This window comes from Diabrotica undecimpunctata, chromosome 3 (genome assembly GCF_040954645.1).
Source record: "Diabrotica undecimpunctata isolate CICGRU chromosome 3, icDiaUnde3, whole genome shotgun sequence".
Lineage (NCBI taxonomy): Eukaryota > Metazoa > Arthropoda > Insecta > Coleoptera > Chrysomelidae > Diabrotica > Diabrotica undecimpunctata.
The window spans coordinates 145,537,646-145,553,316 of NC_092805.1; the positions used below are offsets into that span (position 1 = coordinate 145,537,646).

Here is a 15,671-nt window from a genome sequence, read left to right on the forward strand (position 1 = left end):
TCCAAACACCATTTTCACAGATGCCACCGAATATTCTTCTTAGGATCCTTCGTTTAAATATAAGCAGGAGATTTTCATCTGCCTTGGAAATGGTCCATGTCTTCGACCCATATGTCAACACTGGTTGTATAAGGGTTTTGTATATGGTTATTTTAGTTTTTTGGCTTAAGTTTCTGCTTCTCATATGACTACTCAGTCCAAAATAGCATTTGTTTGCTAGGATTATTCTTCGCTTGATTTCTTCCGTCATAACGTTCTCCTTGGTAATCAGGGAGCCTAAGTATGTGAATTTGTCCACCACTTATCAACCGTGAATTGGTAGCCGATATTTCTGGCTCTATTCTTGGTTGTTGATGCCATTATCTTAGTTTTATCTTTATTTACTTGCAGGCCCATATTTTTTGAGGCGTTTGACTAGGTGGTATACATTTCTTCTAGCTTGCGTGTTGTGCGGGCAACTAGGTCGACATCATCTGCATATGCCAAAATTTGGGAAGATTTATTAAAAATGTTTCCTCTGTTGTCTATTTGAGTATCCCTGACCGCCTTTTTCAGAGCTATGTTGAAAAGGAGACACGCCAGCGCATCTCCCTGTCGCAGCCCAACATGCGTTTCAAATGCTTGTGATTGTTCGCCCTGTATTTCAACTTTGCAAACAACTTTACGCATTGTAGCTTTAACCAATCTTATCATTTTATCGAGGATGTTGAATGCATCTATGGTTTCATACAATTTATTTTTTAGGACACTATCATAGGCCGATGTGAAATCTACGAAAAGATGGTATGTGTCGATATTCAATTCATTGGTTTTTTCAAGTATTTGCCTAAGCACAAAGATTTGGTCTGTTGTTGATCGACCAGGCCTAAAACCACTTTGATATTCGCCAAGAAGCTCCACTGAATATGCACTCAGGCAACCATATAAAATACTCGAAAATATTTTGTATGCTGTATTAAGGTGGGTTATTCCCCTATAGTTTCTGCATTCTAATTCATCTCCCTTTTTGTGTAGCGGCCAAACGATCCCAATACTTCTGGGATTTGTTCCTCATTTCAGGCTCTCAGTATGATTTTATATATATAATTAGTCAGAGTAGCACCTCCACATTTATAGATATACATAAATGTGGTGATAAAATAACATAATATAGATAGTTATTATAAATAAAAATAGTAAAATAAATATGTAAATTGTAATATGTTCATTAAATATACAGAATAATTCCATAATTTTTATTTATAAATTATACATTGTTTGAAACAATTAATTATTTATTTCCAATATATTTAAAATGATTTTGAGAAAAAGTAATTGTAAAAATCATCAGTATAATTCAAGCAGTACCCCGTAGGAATTGATTCTTAAATAAGAAATTCATAAATATTTGGGTTGCTTATCATTTCATAACCTTTTCTACTAATAATAATAAGAGTTAAGATAAAATTATAAAAGCTTTTTGGGATAAACAATTTTTTTTTAATAATGGCTTTGGCAGAGCCAATTAGCCAGACTTGTTTGTGTTTATTGTTAAAATTGACTGAATTTTAATTATTATTTATTGCAGATTCATAGTCAAAATTTTCTTGTTATCAGTTATCAATGTTAGTACTACATATACTTAATATTTTTATGGATACATAAATTTTGTTTTGATATAATATATATATATATATATATATATATATATATATATATATATATCATATATTATATATATAATATAATAAATCTTGTTTTGTTTTCTTTTTTTTTTGTTGCTTTTTTTGTTTTTTACTTTCTTGTTTTTTTCGTATTAATTTTTTTGTTTTTTGTTCTATTTTTATTCTTAATTCTTTTATGTTTTTGTTTCTTATTAATTTGTGGTATACTTTATTTTTAAACCATATAAACAAATTATGCCTATATACTATTTACTTTAAACAAAACAAACAAACAAAACTTGTATTTACATACTTTAACATGTTTGTAAATGCAATGAAGAATTTCCATATTATTTGAAAATATTAAAAGATTAAGGTTTATTTGAAAACAACACTCAGAATTTAATAATTCCTTATAAAGTTCGTTTATAATATTAATTTCTAAATCACATACTAATATAATATGTGTTAGATCGCCTATTTTGCCACAAGCGCAATTGGGAGTATTTGATAAGCCGATTCCATGTATATAAGATGGCGTAAGAGCATGATTAGCTCTAAGCCGATTAATGATCTCAATTTTGCAATAATTACTAAGCGAACCTTTTTAATGATTTTATAGCTGAATACTTATATATTGTTCTTATTCTCACGCAAAATTAAAGTTTTTTGTGTAATTTCAGAAAATTTATTAATAATTTTCAAAAAACCGACCGTTTAAACCTTTTTTTTTGCAATAATTAGGTAAAAAATAAACAAAAAAAAACTTTAAATAAAAGTTTAAAAAATTTTGTATACTTTTTTAGTAAAATTATGTTATATTTCCATACTGGTCTTCATCGTGAGGATTTAAAATCAAATATCGATTTTATATTGTTAATAATTGTTTATAAGTAAAAAATGACGTCTTATATTTTGAATATGTTGTTTATTACATACTGTTATCACCAAAATCAAAAGCAGCAGTTAGATATCTGTATCAAAGAATTAAGAAAATCGTTACTTTCCTGGTCTATAGATAGCGTTGATTTATGTACGTTTACAGTAACATATTCTTTAAACCAGTCAGAATACTTTTTGCAAAAAAAGACTTTTGACTCAATAGACTGCTGCCACTAATCAGATATTTACCGGAATAGACTACGAACCTTACAGATATATGAAGATTAGTATTTTGTCCAACAGTATTTTCTATAAAGGCAGGAGTCCGTTGTATTTATCTTTCGTACATTCAAAACTACAACCATACTTGTAATACGTGTTCATATCTTCTTTCTATCTTGATATATTCGTTATCCCCTCCCCTTTCATTTAGCGCATCACGCGATCCAATCGTGTGATGCGCGTGATGCTTAAATCGTGTGACACGCTCCAACTAATAACAATGGAGATATGATGTAATGCCCTTTTGGCAATAACACTATGTGTGTTTTTTCCCTCTTCCTTTTCCAACAACACTCCACACGTCACGATCCGTGGAGTCGTTCTCAAGCTGTGCGTCTTTATGACTAATTTGCGTAGCGGTGACGGTCACAAAAATCTGTAGCGTATTCAATGTTTTTTCCCATCCAAAAAGTTCGCTAAACCAGTTTTCACTTCAACATTTAATTTTTGCAAAAAACTCCCATTTTTAAATCTGTTGTTCAGTTTAAAAATTTCCAATTCATAGAAAAATTTGATTTTTCTATTAAAAATTTAAGTGATTGTGTGAGGAAAAAAATAAATAGGCCATATAATTGCCTAAATGTTTGTTCAGAAAAATTTAATTTTTGCAAGAAAAGGTACATTTTTTTACATCTACAATTTATTTTGCCAAACTTTTAATTCATAGACAAATTTAATATTTTTATTTAAAAATTAAGTAATCGTCTGCGGAAAAAATATGGCATTAATTATCCAGTTATCTTATTTATAAAATTTTTATTAGAATTTTTAAAAACCGTAAACAGGATAAAAATTTTTTTATGAACAAAACTAACAAATTTTTTTAAACCGGACCTTTTTTTCTAGTTTAAATAAATCAGTTGATTATATGGTAGTAGTTTTATTTTTGATCAAATATTTCTTGTTCACTTGATTTTTTAAGGACGACTCAAAACATGGAGATAAAGATATTTATTTGCACTTCCTTCCCAGAAATTTTAATTTTCTTTAATGATGAGTTCAATCAATCTTATATACTAAAACGCTAAGCACTTTTTTTGTCCACCACTTTACTCAAAAACCATATTAGATAATTAAAATATTTTTTCGGAATATTATTAGTATTACGTATGAGATTGTCAAGATATACTTTTGGTACAAAAATTCACTTCCGGTTTTGAGATGACCGGAAGTTAAAATTTACTTTAAGTTTTAGATCCCACAATGTATATATGGATCGAAAGGTCTCGTCGAGACGAATCTAAATATGTACTTCCGGTTGCGATCCGACACCGGAAGTGACCCGAAACGCGCATAAAACGTCAAGATAGAGCAAATCTGACACCGGATTCGTGATCAGCATGCAAAATTAACTGCTAAATGATATCCATGTCGACATTTGATGAACTAAAAATTGCATTCTGGTTTTGAGGTCGACTTCCGGTTTGGTTTGAAAATAAAAATTTCATTTAAAAAACTCGATGTCGAGTTGGTCCGCTAGTGCATACTATGGCATTAACACAACTTCAAAACATTTTGTTTAAGAATTTGTGGAATTGCGATTTTTATTTAAATAAAATGCCAAGTTTCTTGTGAAAAATTACATGAATTGTTCATGTTATTCTTTGATGGATTTATTTTTTAGCATGACAAAATTTTAGTTAGCACAAACAATTTTAAAATACTCTCTTAGAGGTACCACAAACCAAAATATCATTACAAAAAATTACAAGAATAAAAAACACGAGGAATATTTAATAGCTTATGACATAGATTTAAACATTTCAAATATTCTAAAATAATTAACAATGACATGAATAACAACAACATATTAATAGAATTATTATACGAACATAAATACCTCGCGCATATAGAACATCATAATTTATAAACTGAGATAATATTAACTTTTACAAGTTTATGGATCAAAATACGGAAATCTAGCAGGCATTGGAATAAGTTTTTCTTTTTTTTTGGATTGTTATTCACTTACAAGCAAGAAATTTATAACAACTGTAAATAAATGTTCTATAACTTAAATTTTATATAAATTGATTAGACCAGTCGTCAGAAAGTTAGCCTCTAAAAATCATACGAACAAGCTGAATTTTGCAGAGAATATTAATTTTTCGACCCCAAAGAAGATGTAGTAAAGTTTATTACTTTTACCCACGGAGTCTCCCCTAACCCCACCTCCTCAAAAGGAGGCTAAAAACGCAAAAAAATCGATTTACCAAGAATCTGTTCATCGTAGAAAAAAATGTTTTAAATAAAAAATGTAGATGAGATAATTTTAAACAAAAATATTTATAAACAATTTTTGTGTGGACCTAACCGTTCTCTTAGAACCAACGCTTGAAGCGACCGTCGTTTTTGCTTGTATCAGCTCGACGGTAAAAATTCGATATCTTTTGATCCAAATGTCTTCTCGACAAAACTCAAGATGCATTTTAAAGGCAAAGAGAATAACTTTCGTGTGCAGTTTTTGTATTTTGCCGAGAATAAACTTAGTTTTTATAAAGGTGTTAAATAAATTAACGTGGCGTGATTTTTGCCATTTTTTACGATGCTCGTGGTATCAATAAAATTGATCACTTTGATTGACCAGTTGTAGTCAAATTTTCATTTTTAGGAATCAATCTTTAAAACCTATGACATGAAATTTCAATTTTGAGTTGTGGTAATAAATATAAGGCATTTAAAATATAAATAAAAAACGCAGAACTTAATATTTTACATTAAAAACAATCACACGGGAAATGTAATGAAGAAGACGGTTTTAAATGTAGTTTATTGCAAAAGTTTTGTTCTTTTAAGAAACTTATTAGTTGACAAAAAAGTTTTAAGTATTTTAGATCGTTTGTTGTGTGAAAGTTTAAATCCAGCATTTTTTTAAACATATTTCAAATGCCTCACTTTTGATAAATTGATTTTTTTGCATTTTTTACCACCCTGCAAGGTGGGTTTTAGGGGGAAGCCCGGGGGTAAAACTTCTTTTTTGGGGTTCCAAATTTAATATGCTTGGCAAAATTTAGCTTCTGCGTATAATTTTTAGAGCTTCAGTGGCATTTTCGTCTCTGACTAATGGAGTAGACCTGATTTTTGTAAACACAATTTTAAGAAAATAAAATATCCCAAAACACTTTCTTTTATTTTTTACTTTTACAGTGAATAACATAAATAATATATTTTATATTTGTAGCTCGAGTTATTGTAGTAATTTTTACTGTATTTTCAAAATAGTTATAATGTGGTAATCGCATTACAACTAACTTAATTACATTCACATAATTATATCAATAATTATTAACAATTAATAGAATCATCAACATTTGGTTATGGAGGCTGATTTTAACACTGTATCATTTAAAATCTGAAATATATTATAACATAACGAAGTTATTGCATAATTAAAATGGAGTATATAGTGTTTTACCACTATGATTATATTACTATAATATTATGTGGTAAATTTAATTTTGTTTAACTCTTCAAAATAGTTGTACAGAGTGTTACACCGCTTAAAATGTTCATTTCGGAACACAAATATAATAACAAAATATATTTTGAAATTAAAAGAGTAATATCTAGTGGTCTAGTAGATAAGCATCCTCCTTCGCTGATTAGGGTACTGCTATCTTAAAAAGTAATACAACACTCAATTTCGTGTTATAACTGAACTGCACAAACATACTACTGGAACAGTTAAAGTGTTTGACACACTCGTAAAATGAATTCCATCCAGAAAAAGGTGTCAGATAAAGATGTGTACTGTCCCCACAAATATTTAATATATATGGGGAGTATATTATGAGAAGAGCGCTTGAAGCAAGAAAATAGGCATCTCAATAAATGGCCGAAAAATACTAAACTTATGTTTTGCAGATGAAACAGCTCTTATTGCAATTAGCCAAGAAGCGTTATTTGATCTTACACGACTGGTTGAAAACAATTGTCAAACAATTGGTTTGCAGTTAAACATATCAGAGTTGGTTTTAAGACCGGTTTGAACTTGTGAACTCATACTTATAACTAAATATCTGGGACCACTGATCACAAACACAGGAACACCACAGAAAGAAAATAAACGTACATATGATCTAGCAGAAGTCGCCATAGGAAAGATGGCCAAGATGTGGAAAGACGCTTAAATTTCACGAACTCTAAATATGAGTTTGATCAACTGCTTGATATTGCTTGATGTTGGAAACGAATGTTGCAAATTTCGTGGACTGATCACCGAACAATTAAATTAATTTTAAATGTACTAAAGGTTATCAAACGGATCTCCAGCAAGGTCCCTATCTGACAATTAAAATAATTTGGACATGTTATGAGAGCAGACACAGGAATATACAAAAGATCTATTTAAAAGAAACTTTGAGTTAAAAGAAATGACCAGAGACGTCTTAAAGAGATCTTTGGAGACAGACTATACACGACATCACGATAACCACTACACTTCTTTAGGTGGGTCACTACTAAATAGAGAGATCTTAAAAAGAACATTACTCCTAGGAATTCTGATCTTTTTAGGCGTACGTATATGTCGAATTTTTGTGTGGTACAGTCATTAGTATATTTCTGAAAGCTTCGTAAATCTGACCGATTTTCGATATCTCGTTAAACAATATTATTTGAGAAACAAAACAGCAAAGAAACCAAAAGTAAAGCAGTATATGACTAATATTCCTTTAGGTTAAAAAATCAAATGAATCAGAGAAAATAGAAAGCGAACTTGTCACAAAAATCAAGTTAGCGATAAATACAAAAACTTCCTATATTCTCCTCTATATTCCTCTAAAACTATCTAATATTTATGACACCTTTTACTATCGCTGTATAGGGCAGTCCACCAATGTTTAATATTGTTTAAAAAATGTAATAAAGGCAATTATAAGAGGACAGAAAAGACAATTTTTCATTGGACATATCCGTTTTTTAAACAACATTATTATTTTAGGATTATTACTTATGATATAAAAAATACAACACAAAATACCAAGATGAAAAAGGAGTAGATGAACGTTCTTTACAGTACGTACGTACGTACTTTATGAAGGATTCATATACACCTTCTGCAGTTGGTCATGTAAATAAGGAATCGTAAATTATCTTGTGTCCAGGAATGTTCTTATCCAACTAAGGTGCAAATTTAAATTGATATTCCAATTTCTTTTTTTAATTGGAACTCTGTCTTGAGGAGATGTCAAGTTGATAGGCAGTGACTCCACTTTGGTGCATGTAGAAACATCAAATGTATGGTCAACAATTCCATCAATATATTCACGAGCAAAAATTTGACCTTTAGCCTGTGAGTTACAAGAAAATTGCATGAACTTGCTTATATTAATCAAAATTTTTTGATCTTTGGGAATATGCCTACCTAGTTATCTATCTTGTCCACTAGTACTTATAATCTTTGATAATACTATTATCATGCTTGATCAGATGGACAGTAAAATTACTTTTAGTATTAGCAGTTAAAATAAGTTTTACATACTCTTTTAATGTATAAATTTCATTAGCCTTGTTCTCTCTGCTAGAGCAAAGTTACGTTAACATGGCATGAACGAGTGACCACGAATAGGGTAGTACTGGTTTACCGTTCTACTTTTTCTGAAGTCTTTAAATCTCTGGTGGACCTTAAAACTCTGTGGTTTTTGTTTTGACCTCCAGCTCTATCAGAGAAAAAGTTAAAGTGTTTTAATAATACAATCCATTATGAAGAAACACACCTCGTTAGAGCTCTTTTTGCCTAACTCTTTATGACACAGATATAAGTAGCTTTTACCAGTTTTATGATCGTGTATATTAAACACATCGACTGTCAGTTAAATCAGATAAACGTTATCTTAGATATATTTGACACATAGTCAAGGCATATTCCTCCTACTGATGGATCCACTTTGATAGGAGCCTCTAACTGCTTTATTTTAGCAAAAAACTTGTTTGATCGAAGTACATGCACCATATTTTTAGCTATTGCTACCCTCTTAGCATTATCATTCAAATATTGGGACTTTATTTTTGCATTTGCTGCAGGTGTCAATCTCAAGCCTACCGAAGCGTAACTGAAAAAACTTGGTGAAGACAGCTCTACAAAATTCATATTTAACTGAGACATCTGGACATTTTTCCGTACATAACTCATCATCATCATCATCATCAGCCCATAGTCGTCCACTGCTGAACATAGGCCTCCTTGAAAAACCTCCACTCAGATCTATCTTGCGCTGCTGCAATCCAGTTGGTACAAATCCTCTTTATGTCGTCAGTCCATCTTGTGGGTGGTCTTCCCGGATTTCGTCTATTCGCTCTCGGTCTCCACTCCATGATTTTTTTGGTCCACCCATTATCCTTTATTTTAGCGACATGTCCTGCCCACCTCCATTTAATTTTGGCTATGTGTTTTATAAGGTCTTCTACACCACTTTTTCTACGGATTTCTTCCTTTCCTACCCTATTTCGCAACGTTATACCTAACAATGATCTTTCCATTCTACGTTGTAGTTTTCGTGTAGATGTCCTTGTTAGGGTAAGTGTCTCTGCGCCATATGTAAGGACAGGCAGGACACACTGATTAAATGCTCCTCTTTTTAAGCTGATAGGTATATCACCTCTAAAAAAACATAACTAACTAATTTTTATATTTAGTTTAACAGAAAATGACTTAATATGGACTTGTACTATTGACTATTTCTTCAGGTTTTGCATTACGTGGTCTTTGTTTTTATTGCATGTCAACGGTACTGGTCCTTTTTCTAAAAGCTCTATCCACCGACTTACTTTGTGTTTGATTATAGCATGCAAACTTAAAAGTGTAGATTTACGAACAGAAGAAACTGTACTTGTCACTCTGTACGAAAATGAGTGTTCGTGTGGTTTTCTTCTGTTATCTTTAGTTTTGATCTAGGACGCCGTCCGGCAACTGTTAATATTTTAAATAGGACTAAAGATAAGAGTCTTAAGCATTTTTGTTGACTAATTTACAAAATTTTGTAAAAATCTCTTTTCTACATTCACAATAAATCGCAAGAAAGCATTTCGTCTTATATAGACAATGTAATAAGTCTTGTAAGAATTAAATATTCAACATAATTGAAAAAAATTTTAAAAAACATACCAGCGTAGTTCCTCGATATTTTGGTTGGAATATCACTTGGAATTTTTGTGTATACTTTTTGTATATACTTTTATGTTATTTCGCATTTTGTTTTACCACCCAAATAATGGGTTTTAGTGCTAATATTTGGGTTATATTGTAATAGTTTTGAATACTTCAATTGTCATAATTTGTTCTTTGTTTGTGTAGTTTATACTCTGATATATCAAAAATGTGTGACGCCCTCTAAAAACTACATCCAAATATGCACCAAATTATCATTTGATTTTTAGTATACCAAACCTTCTAGTTTATTCGTTTAATTAATAGTATTAGTTATTAATGAATAGTAGAATAGTTATTATGAATCTGTAACCGTAATTGGATGTTTGCCATATTGCAGTCTAATTTAGAGGCTAAAATATATAACGATAATGAAGTTCCTGTATAATTAAAATCATATGTATCTCGTTTTACTGTAATAATTATAGTGCTGTTGACCCGTGCACAGTTTACTGGTAATGTTTATTTCTAAACTTTTAATACTGGGCTATCTTCTTCATAAACTGTGCACAGATAAACAGCAGTATAATTATTATAATTATTACAGTAAAACGAGATACATATGATTTTAATTATACAGGAACTTCATTATCGGTATATATTTTAGCCTCTAGATTAGATATTAGATATGTATATATATATATATATATATATATATATATATATATATATATACATATATATATATTTATATCCTGTATGTCTAATTGTTTAATTTGAAAAATTACAAAAATTAAACGTACCTTTTTATTACGACTGTTTGAACCATTTTTATTAAATCACTTCCACAAATTAACTATTTACTGCTATCAGACTTATGATCAAATAAATATAAATTGTCCATCCTCAAACATCGGAAAATACAGAGGCTTATTTTATACAATACAAATTTTAATTTTTATTAGTAAACGTGGAAAATACGTCTAGTTAAAATTCAGTTTAGTTCTATGAGTACTTACTTGTAAAAGTTAATCGCACAATGAATTTTAATTAAACAGTAAATAGGTATTCATTTTATGCATTGCAACTATGACTAATAAAGTGATCAATTTTTCTTACGAATTAATTTTCTCTTGTTTGGTCTAAAGAGGACTAAAGGTTGAATTGGCGACAAGATTATATAAAATATGCTGTGACATTCACAACGTAAAATCCAGTGGTTATGATCAATTGTAAAGATATGACAAATTTGCAATTTATATCTATAGAGCCACATAAATCACATATTTATACGGCTTGTTGAAAGTTTATTCATCGCTCAGAATGACATGACATATATATTGATATTTTCAGTATAATTTGTTTAAAATTTTATATTTTTGTATCTTTTTTTGATTATAAACGTAATTTTCAAGGTTTTTTATGAACAAATTAAAACATTGGTGTTTAACGTAGAGCCTTTGTGAATCTCGCTGCCTAAAGGATATTTGTTTGTCAATTTATGACTCAGAAATTAATTCCATTGTTTTAGAAATTCAGTTCCATTAGAAATTGACTCATAAAGTGAAAAAAACTATACGACAAATAAAGTTATTTAAGTATAAAACGATTGTCAAAAGTTTTCGGTTTACATAGCCAATATTATGATTAAATAAATAACAGAGAATGTAGAGAAGGTAAATTTATACACAAATATTTTGTATCCAGTAAATTAAACCCATTTCATTAGATGACTTTAAGTCATCATTATAATTTAATGTGTAAGTAGAACATCGTAACGATATTGCAAATTTTAATCAAATTTGGACTAATAAGTACATTAATTATTAGTAATTTAATGAATTATTCATAATTGTAATATCAATTAGAGTACAGTGGTGGCTATTAAAGATTTTCTTGCTACAAATTTAATAGCTATATTCTAAAATTAGCACCATAAGATTGTTTGGAATTTTTAATACTTAAGTTTTTAAAATTAAATAAAAAGTTTTTTATCCAGTTTTAAGATTACCTTCAACTTCATAAATAAAGAAGCACTTACATAAAATATAAAGATAAAGAAACACAAAGAATTGTAATTGTATTCCTTGTCGCAAATAAAATTTCCGCTGTGTAGGTACTTTATCACCCTAACAGTGATCTTAAATTATTTGTTTCAATAATACAGTTGAGTGCAAAACAATCGACTCAAAAGCTATATTAGAGATTACACCTTCTGTCTCAATCTAAGAAGTATGAAAATAAAAAGATGTAATGTGCAAACAATAACTTAATTATGAAGCTTACAAAAACTGCTATTGCATTATTTGGAAGAAGCAATATAAAAACAATATGCAATACGAACAGAGTTTACTAAATATTCATAAAATACAAAATAAATTTCTTTATTTTTTAGTATTTGACTTTACCACCCCTCATCATCATCATCATCAGTAGCTCGAAAACCCTCTCTGGGTCCTGGCTTGTTCTAGGATTTTCCGCCATTCTGCTCTATTCCTTGCTTTGTTTTTCCAGTTGGTAATCTTAAGTGTTTTCAGATCTTGTTCCACTTGTTCCATGTTTCTAAGTTTGGGTCTTTCCTTTGACCATTCTCCCTACTGGTGTTTGCCTCATTATATGTTTTGGTGTTTCAGTCTCCAACATCCGTTCAACATGGCCCATCCAGCGCAAACGTCCGATCTTTATGGATGTTATGACCTCGGGTTCATTGTATGCTGTGTATAGTTCAAAATTATATCTTCTGCGCCATATGTCATTTTTTTCACCCTCTTATATATGTGTCTAAGGATTTTTCGTTCAAACGTACCTAATAGGTTCTCATCGCTTCTCGACAGTGTCCATGTCTCTTATCCATATACAAGGACCGTTTTTACCAGGGACTTGTATATTTTGCATTTGGTTTTTCTTGTGATCTTAGATGTTTAATTAGTCCATTATATCTTTTATTATCGATATGTATTCTGCTCTTAACTTCTTCACTGATATTGTTATCTGCGGTAACTAGTGAACCTAGATATGTAAAATTTTTCACGCTTTCGATGTTATAGTCTCCTATTGTCAGATTCTGTGGGTTTCTTTGGCCTATCCATTTGCTGGCGTTCATGTATTTAAAAACAACAAGAGCCAAAATAAAAAGCACTCACACAGTGGTGTATACAAACTTAAATGTGACGACTGCCCAAAAACTTACATCGGTCAAACTGGTAGAAATTTTAATAAACCAATAGCAGATCATAAAAGGGCTTTCAATAATAGAAAAACAGATTCTACATACGCACTTTACCTTCTAGATCATAATCATTCTTTTAATGACGAATTTAAAATTCTTTATATTCAAAATTAAGGCCTTAAACTATCTTTGTTAGAATCTATGGAAATTAATAAATTAAAAAACACAAATAGAGTTCTGAATGACCAACTTGAGACAAACAGTTCTCCACTCTTCAACCCATTTTATTATCACTTGAGAAAGGCAATCAGCCGAAACAGCTGTAGTGATAATAGTTTATAATAAATTTTGTGGAAGTTTTTAAAAACAAAGTTTTCAGTGTTTTATTGTTATACAATTAATACCTTTTAGAAGTTATTCTATTTTTCATAAAATTTTATTGTTTAACAAATTGGCACAAAAGTTTGTTAAAGTTAAAGTTTTTGTGTAATCTATAATGCATGGAACTTTCCCCCAGAGACCAATAAATTTTCCAACAATTTATAAAATTGTCGTCACCCTCCTCGTACACACATATATTCTACATATTAACTAAACCTTTTACTACAGCTAATTCTGCTAAGAGCTCTCACCTTATATTTATTGGGTTAGTGTAAACGACGGGCGGGACATTTTAAACTGGCGTGAATGTGCAGTAACGTACTTCATAATTTCAAGACATACCTTTACATTTTGTCGCATGTTCTGTTAGAAAGTTGATGACTAGATTTTATGGTTTTAATATAAACTAAAAATCTTATAATGTTGTTTTATTTTCTATCAGGTTGTAACGATATATTTTGCCTACTATAGGGTAAGATTTTGGGGGTAGAAGATTGGGGAATAGAAATTCTTGGAGCTAAGATAGGGTAAGCAAAATAAACGCTACTTGTGCGAACGGGCACTCAGGGGTTAGTTGGAGAGCTGGGGTCGTGGATAAGTAAAAGACAAAGGGGGTTTGGATTGGGGCAACTACATAAAAATGAAATAAAGGGTCATAAATCTCTTAGGACAAACAGAATGAAAATAAACCGGAAACACCTCAAGAAATTTAATATAGGGCCCCACTTGAGGTGCCTAATTATACCCATTACAACCAGCTAGTTGTAACTGGAGATATAATTATTAAACATAAAAAAAACATATCTTTTTCAAATGGAAACTCAAAAAAAAGGGTTAGTTAAAAAAAATAAACAAATGTTAAGAAACAAAATTTAACATTTATTTTTGTGTCACCACAAACAGTTACAAAACATCGAGAACACAAAAATGCTCAAAAAAAAAAAGAGAACAATAGCTGCAAAATACAAAAATACAAAAAAAACTTACATGTGTCATCTGTTTACAATTTCCAGGAGTTGAAGATACTACAAAAACTTACAAAATTTACATGTAAGCTAACCTTTCTTTTAAGAAAACAAAACAAATCAAAAATGCTAAAACGGGCTGTCATTAATTAACATTAAATTTAAAAAAACTGAACAAATAAATTGACAGCTAAAGTCAAACCATAAAATTTACTACTTTAAATATTACAAATTTTTATCCTGTATGAAAGCAATTATTAAAAAAATGTCTGTCTTTACTTTAAATTTACACAAAAAAATGTTACCTGGATTTCACTATTTCGCACATAACTCTGAAACTTGTTACATCTCTGGACTGAAACTGCAAGAACGAAACTCTGGAACAAAGGGAAACCATTTCCATAATCTGGAACGAAAATCTGACGTGGATGGAGTTGAATCCTGGACACGAACACACGAACAAAAGGGACTGGATCTCACACTGCAAATTGGATCGACCATTTGAGGCCGAAGCCGGCACTGAGCACAAAACTTATGACTCTGCCTCTTAAACAACCGAAACAGGTGGAATTAGACGATTAACTGCTACTAAAATTGATTTCCATAACGTAATACGAAGATTTCCCTGAAAAGGGACAAAAACAGAAAACGAAAAATTCAAATTGAATTTGGACATGACGCTGGAGATCAGATCACCGCTCTTCACCGCGGCTCCAACGAAAGTGACGAAAAATTCTTTAAAAATTGCTCGCATAAGTTAGAACAAACAAAGCACTTAGGGTATAAACTAAACACAATGGAAATTAAGACGTAAATTAATTTGAAAACGCAATATCGGGCGGTTTGAACAAAGAAATATGGAAGAATTTGCGCCTGTGACATAAATAAACAATAAAATAATTTATTATCGACGGCGGCGACCTAAAAAGAACGAAAAAGATTATATTGGTTTTAAATTGAAGGATACGAACTAAGAAACATTGAAAAAATTATTCGTTATTATAATGCATATATAAGGGGATTTCAATTAAGACATATACGAGGGGACTTCAAAATAAAATGGTACAAGGTACTATTTAAAGGTCGGTAACCAGCACTTTGCGGTAGTTTAGTTTAAAAATAGAAGAAAACCCGAAAAGCGTATTTGAAGCTAGAGTCACCTTTTTAACCAATCATATATCGTATTTCTAACAAAAATCTGTGGTTTGCAAAGAACTTAGGAATTTGTTTTTTTTTTGTCATACAAAAAGGCCTTCTTAATA

At 30.4% G+C, this 15,671-nt stretch overlaps 2 protein-coding genes across 4 annotated transcripts in view; one reads left to right on the plus strand and one right to left on the minus strand.

Moving 5' to 3' along the window:
- Positions 1-15,671, plus strand: part of LOC140436080 (uncharacterized) — a 1,443,853-nt gene that overhangs the window by 901,597 nt on the left and 526,585 nt on the right. The window lies entirely within an intron of this gene.
- LOC140436204 (glutathione hydrolase 1 proenzyme-like) overlaps positions 1-15,671 on the minus strand; it is a 61,393-nt gene that overhangs the window by 30,687 nt on the left and 15,035 nt on the right. The window contains exons 1-2 of one of the 3 annotated variants that reach the window (XM_072524901.1): positions 10,914-11,006; positions 10,698-10,799 (exon numbers count right to left, since the gene is read on the minus strand). The exons of 1 other annotated variant lie outside the window; for it this stretch is intronic. In XM_072524901.1, the coding sequence (XP_072381002.1) occupies positions 10,698-10,723 (26 nt within the window). In that variant the 5' untranslated portion in view covers positions 10,724-10,799; positions 10,914-11,006. Of the gene's footprint in view, positions 1-10,697; positions 10,882-10,913; positions 11,007-15,671 lie in introns of those variants that run through there. One more of the 3 variants, XM_072524900.1, reaches the window with a different exon arrangement.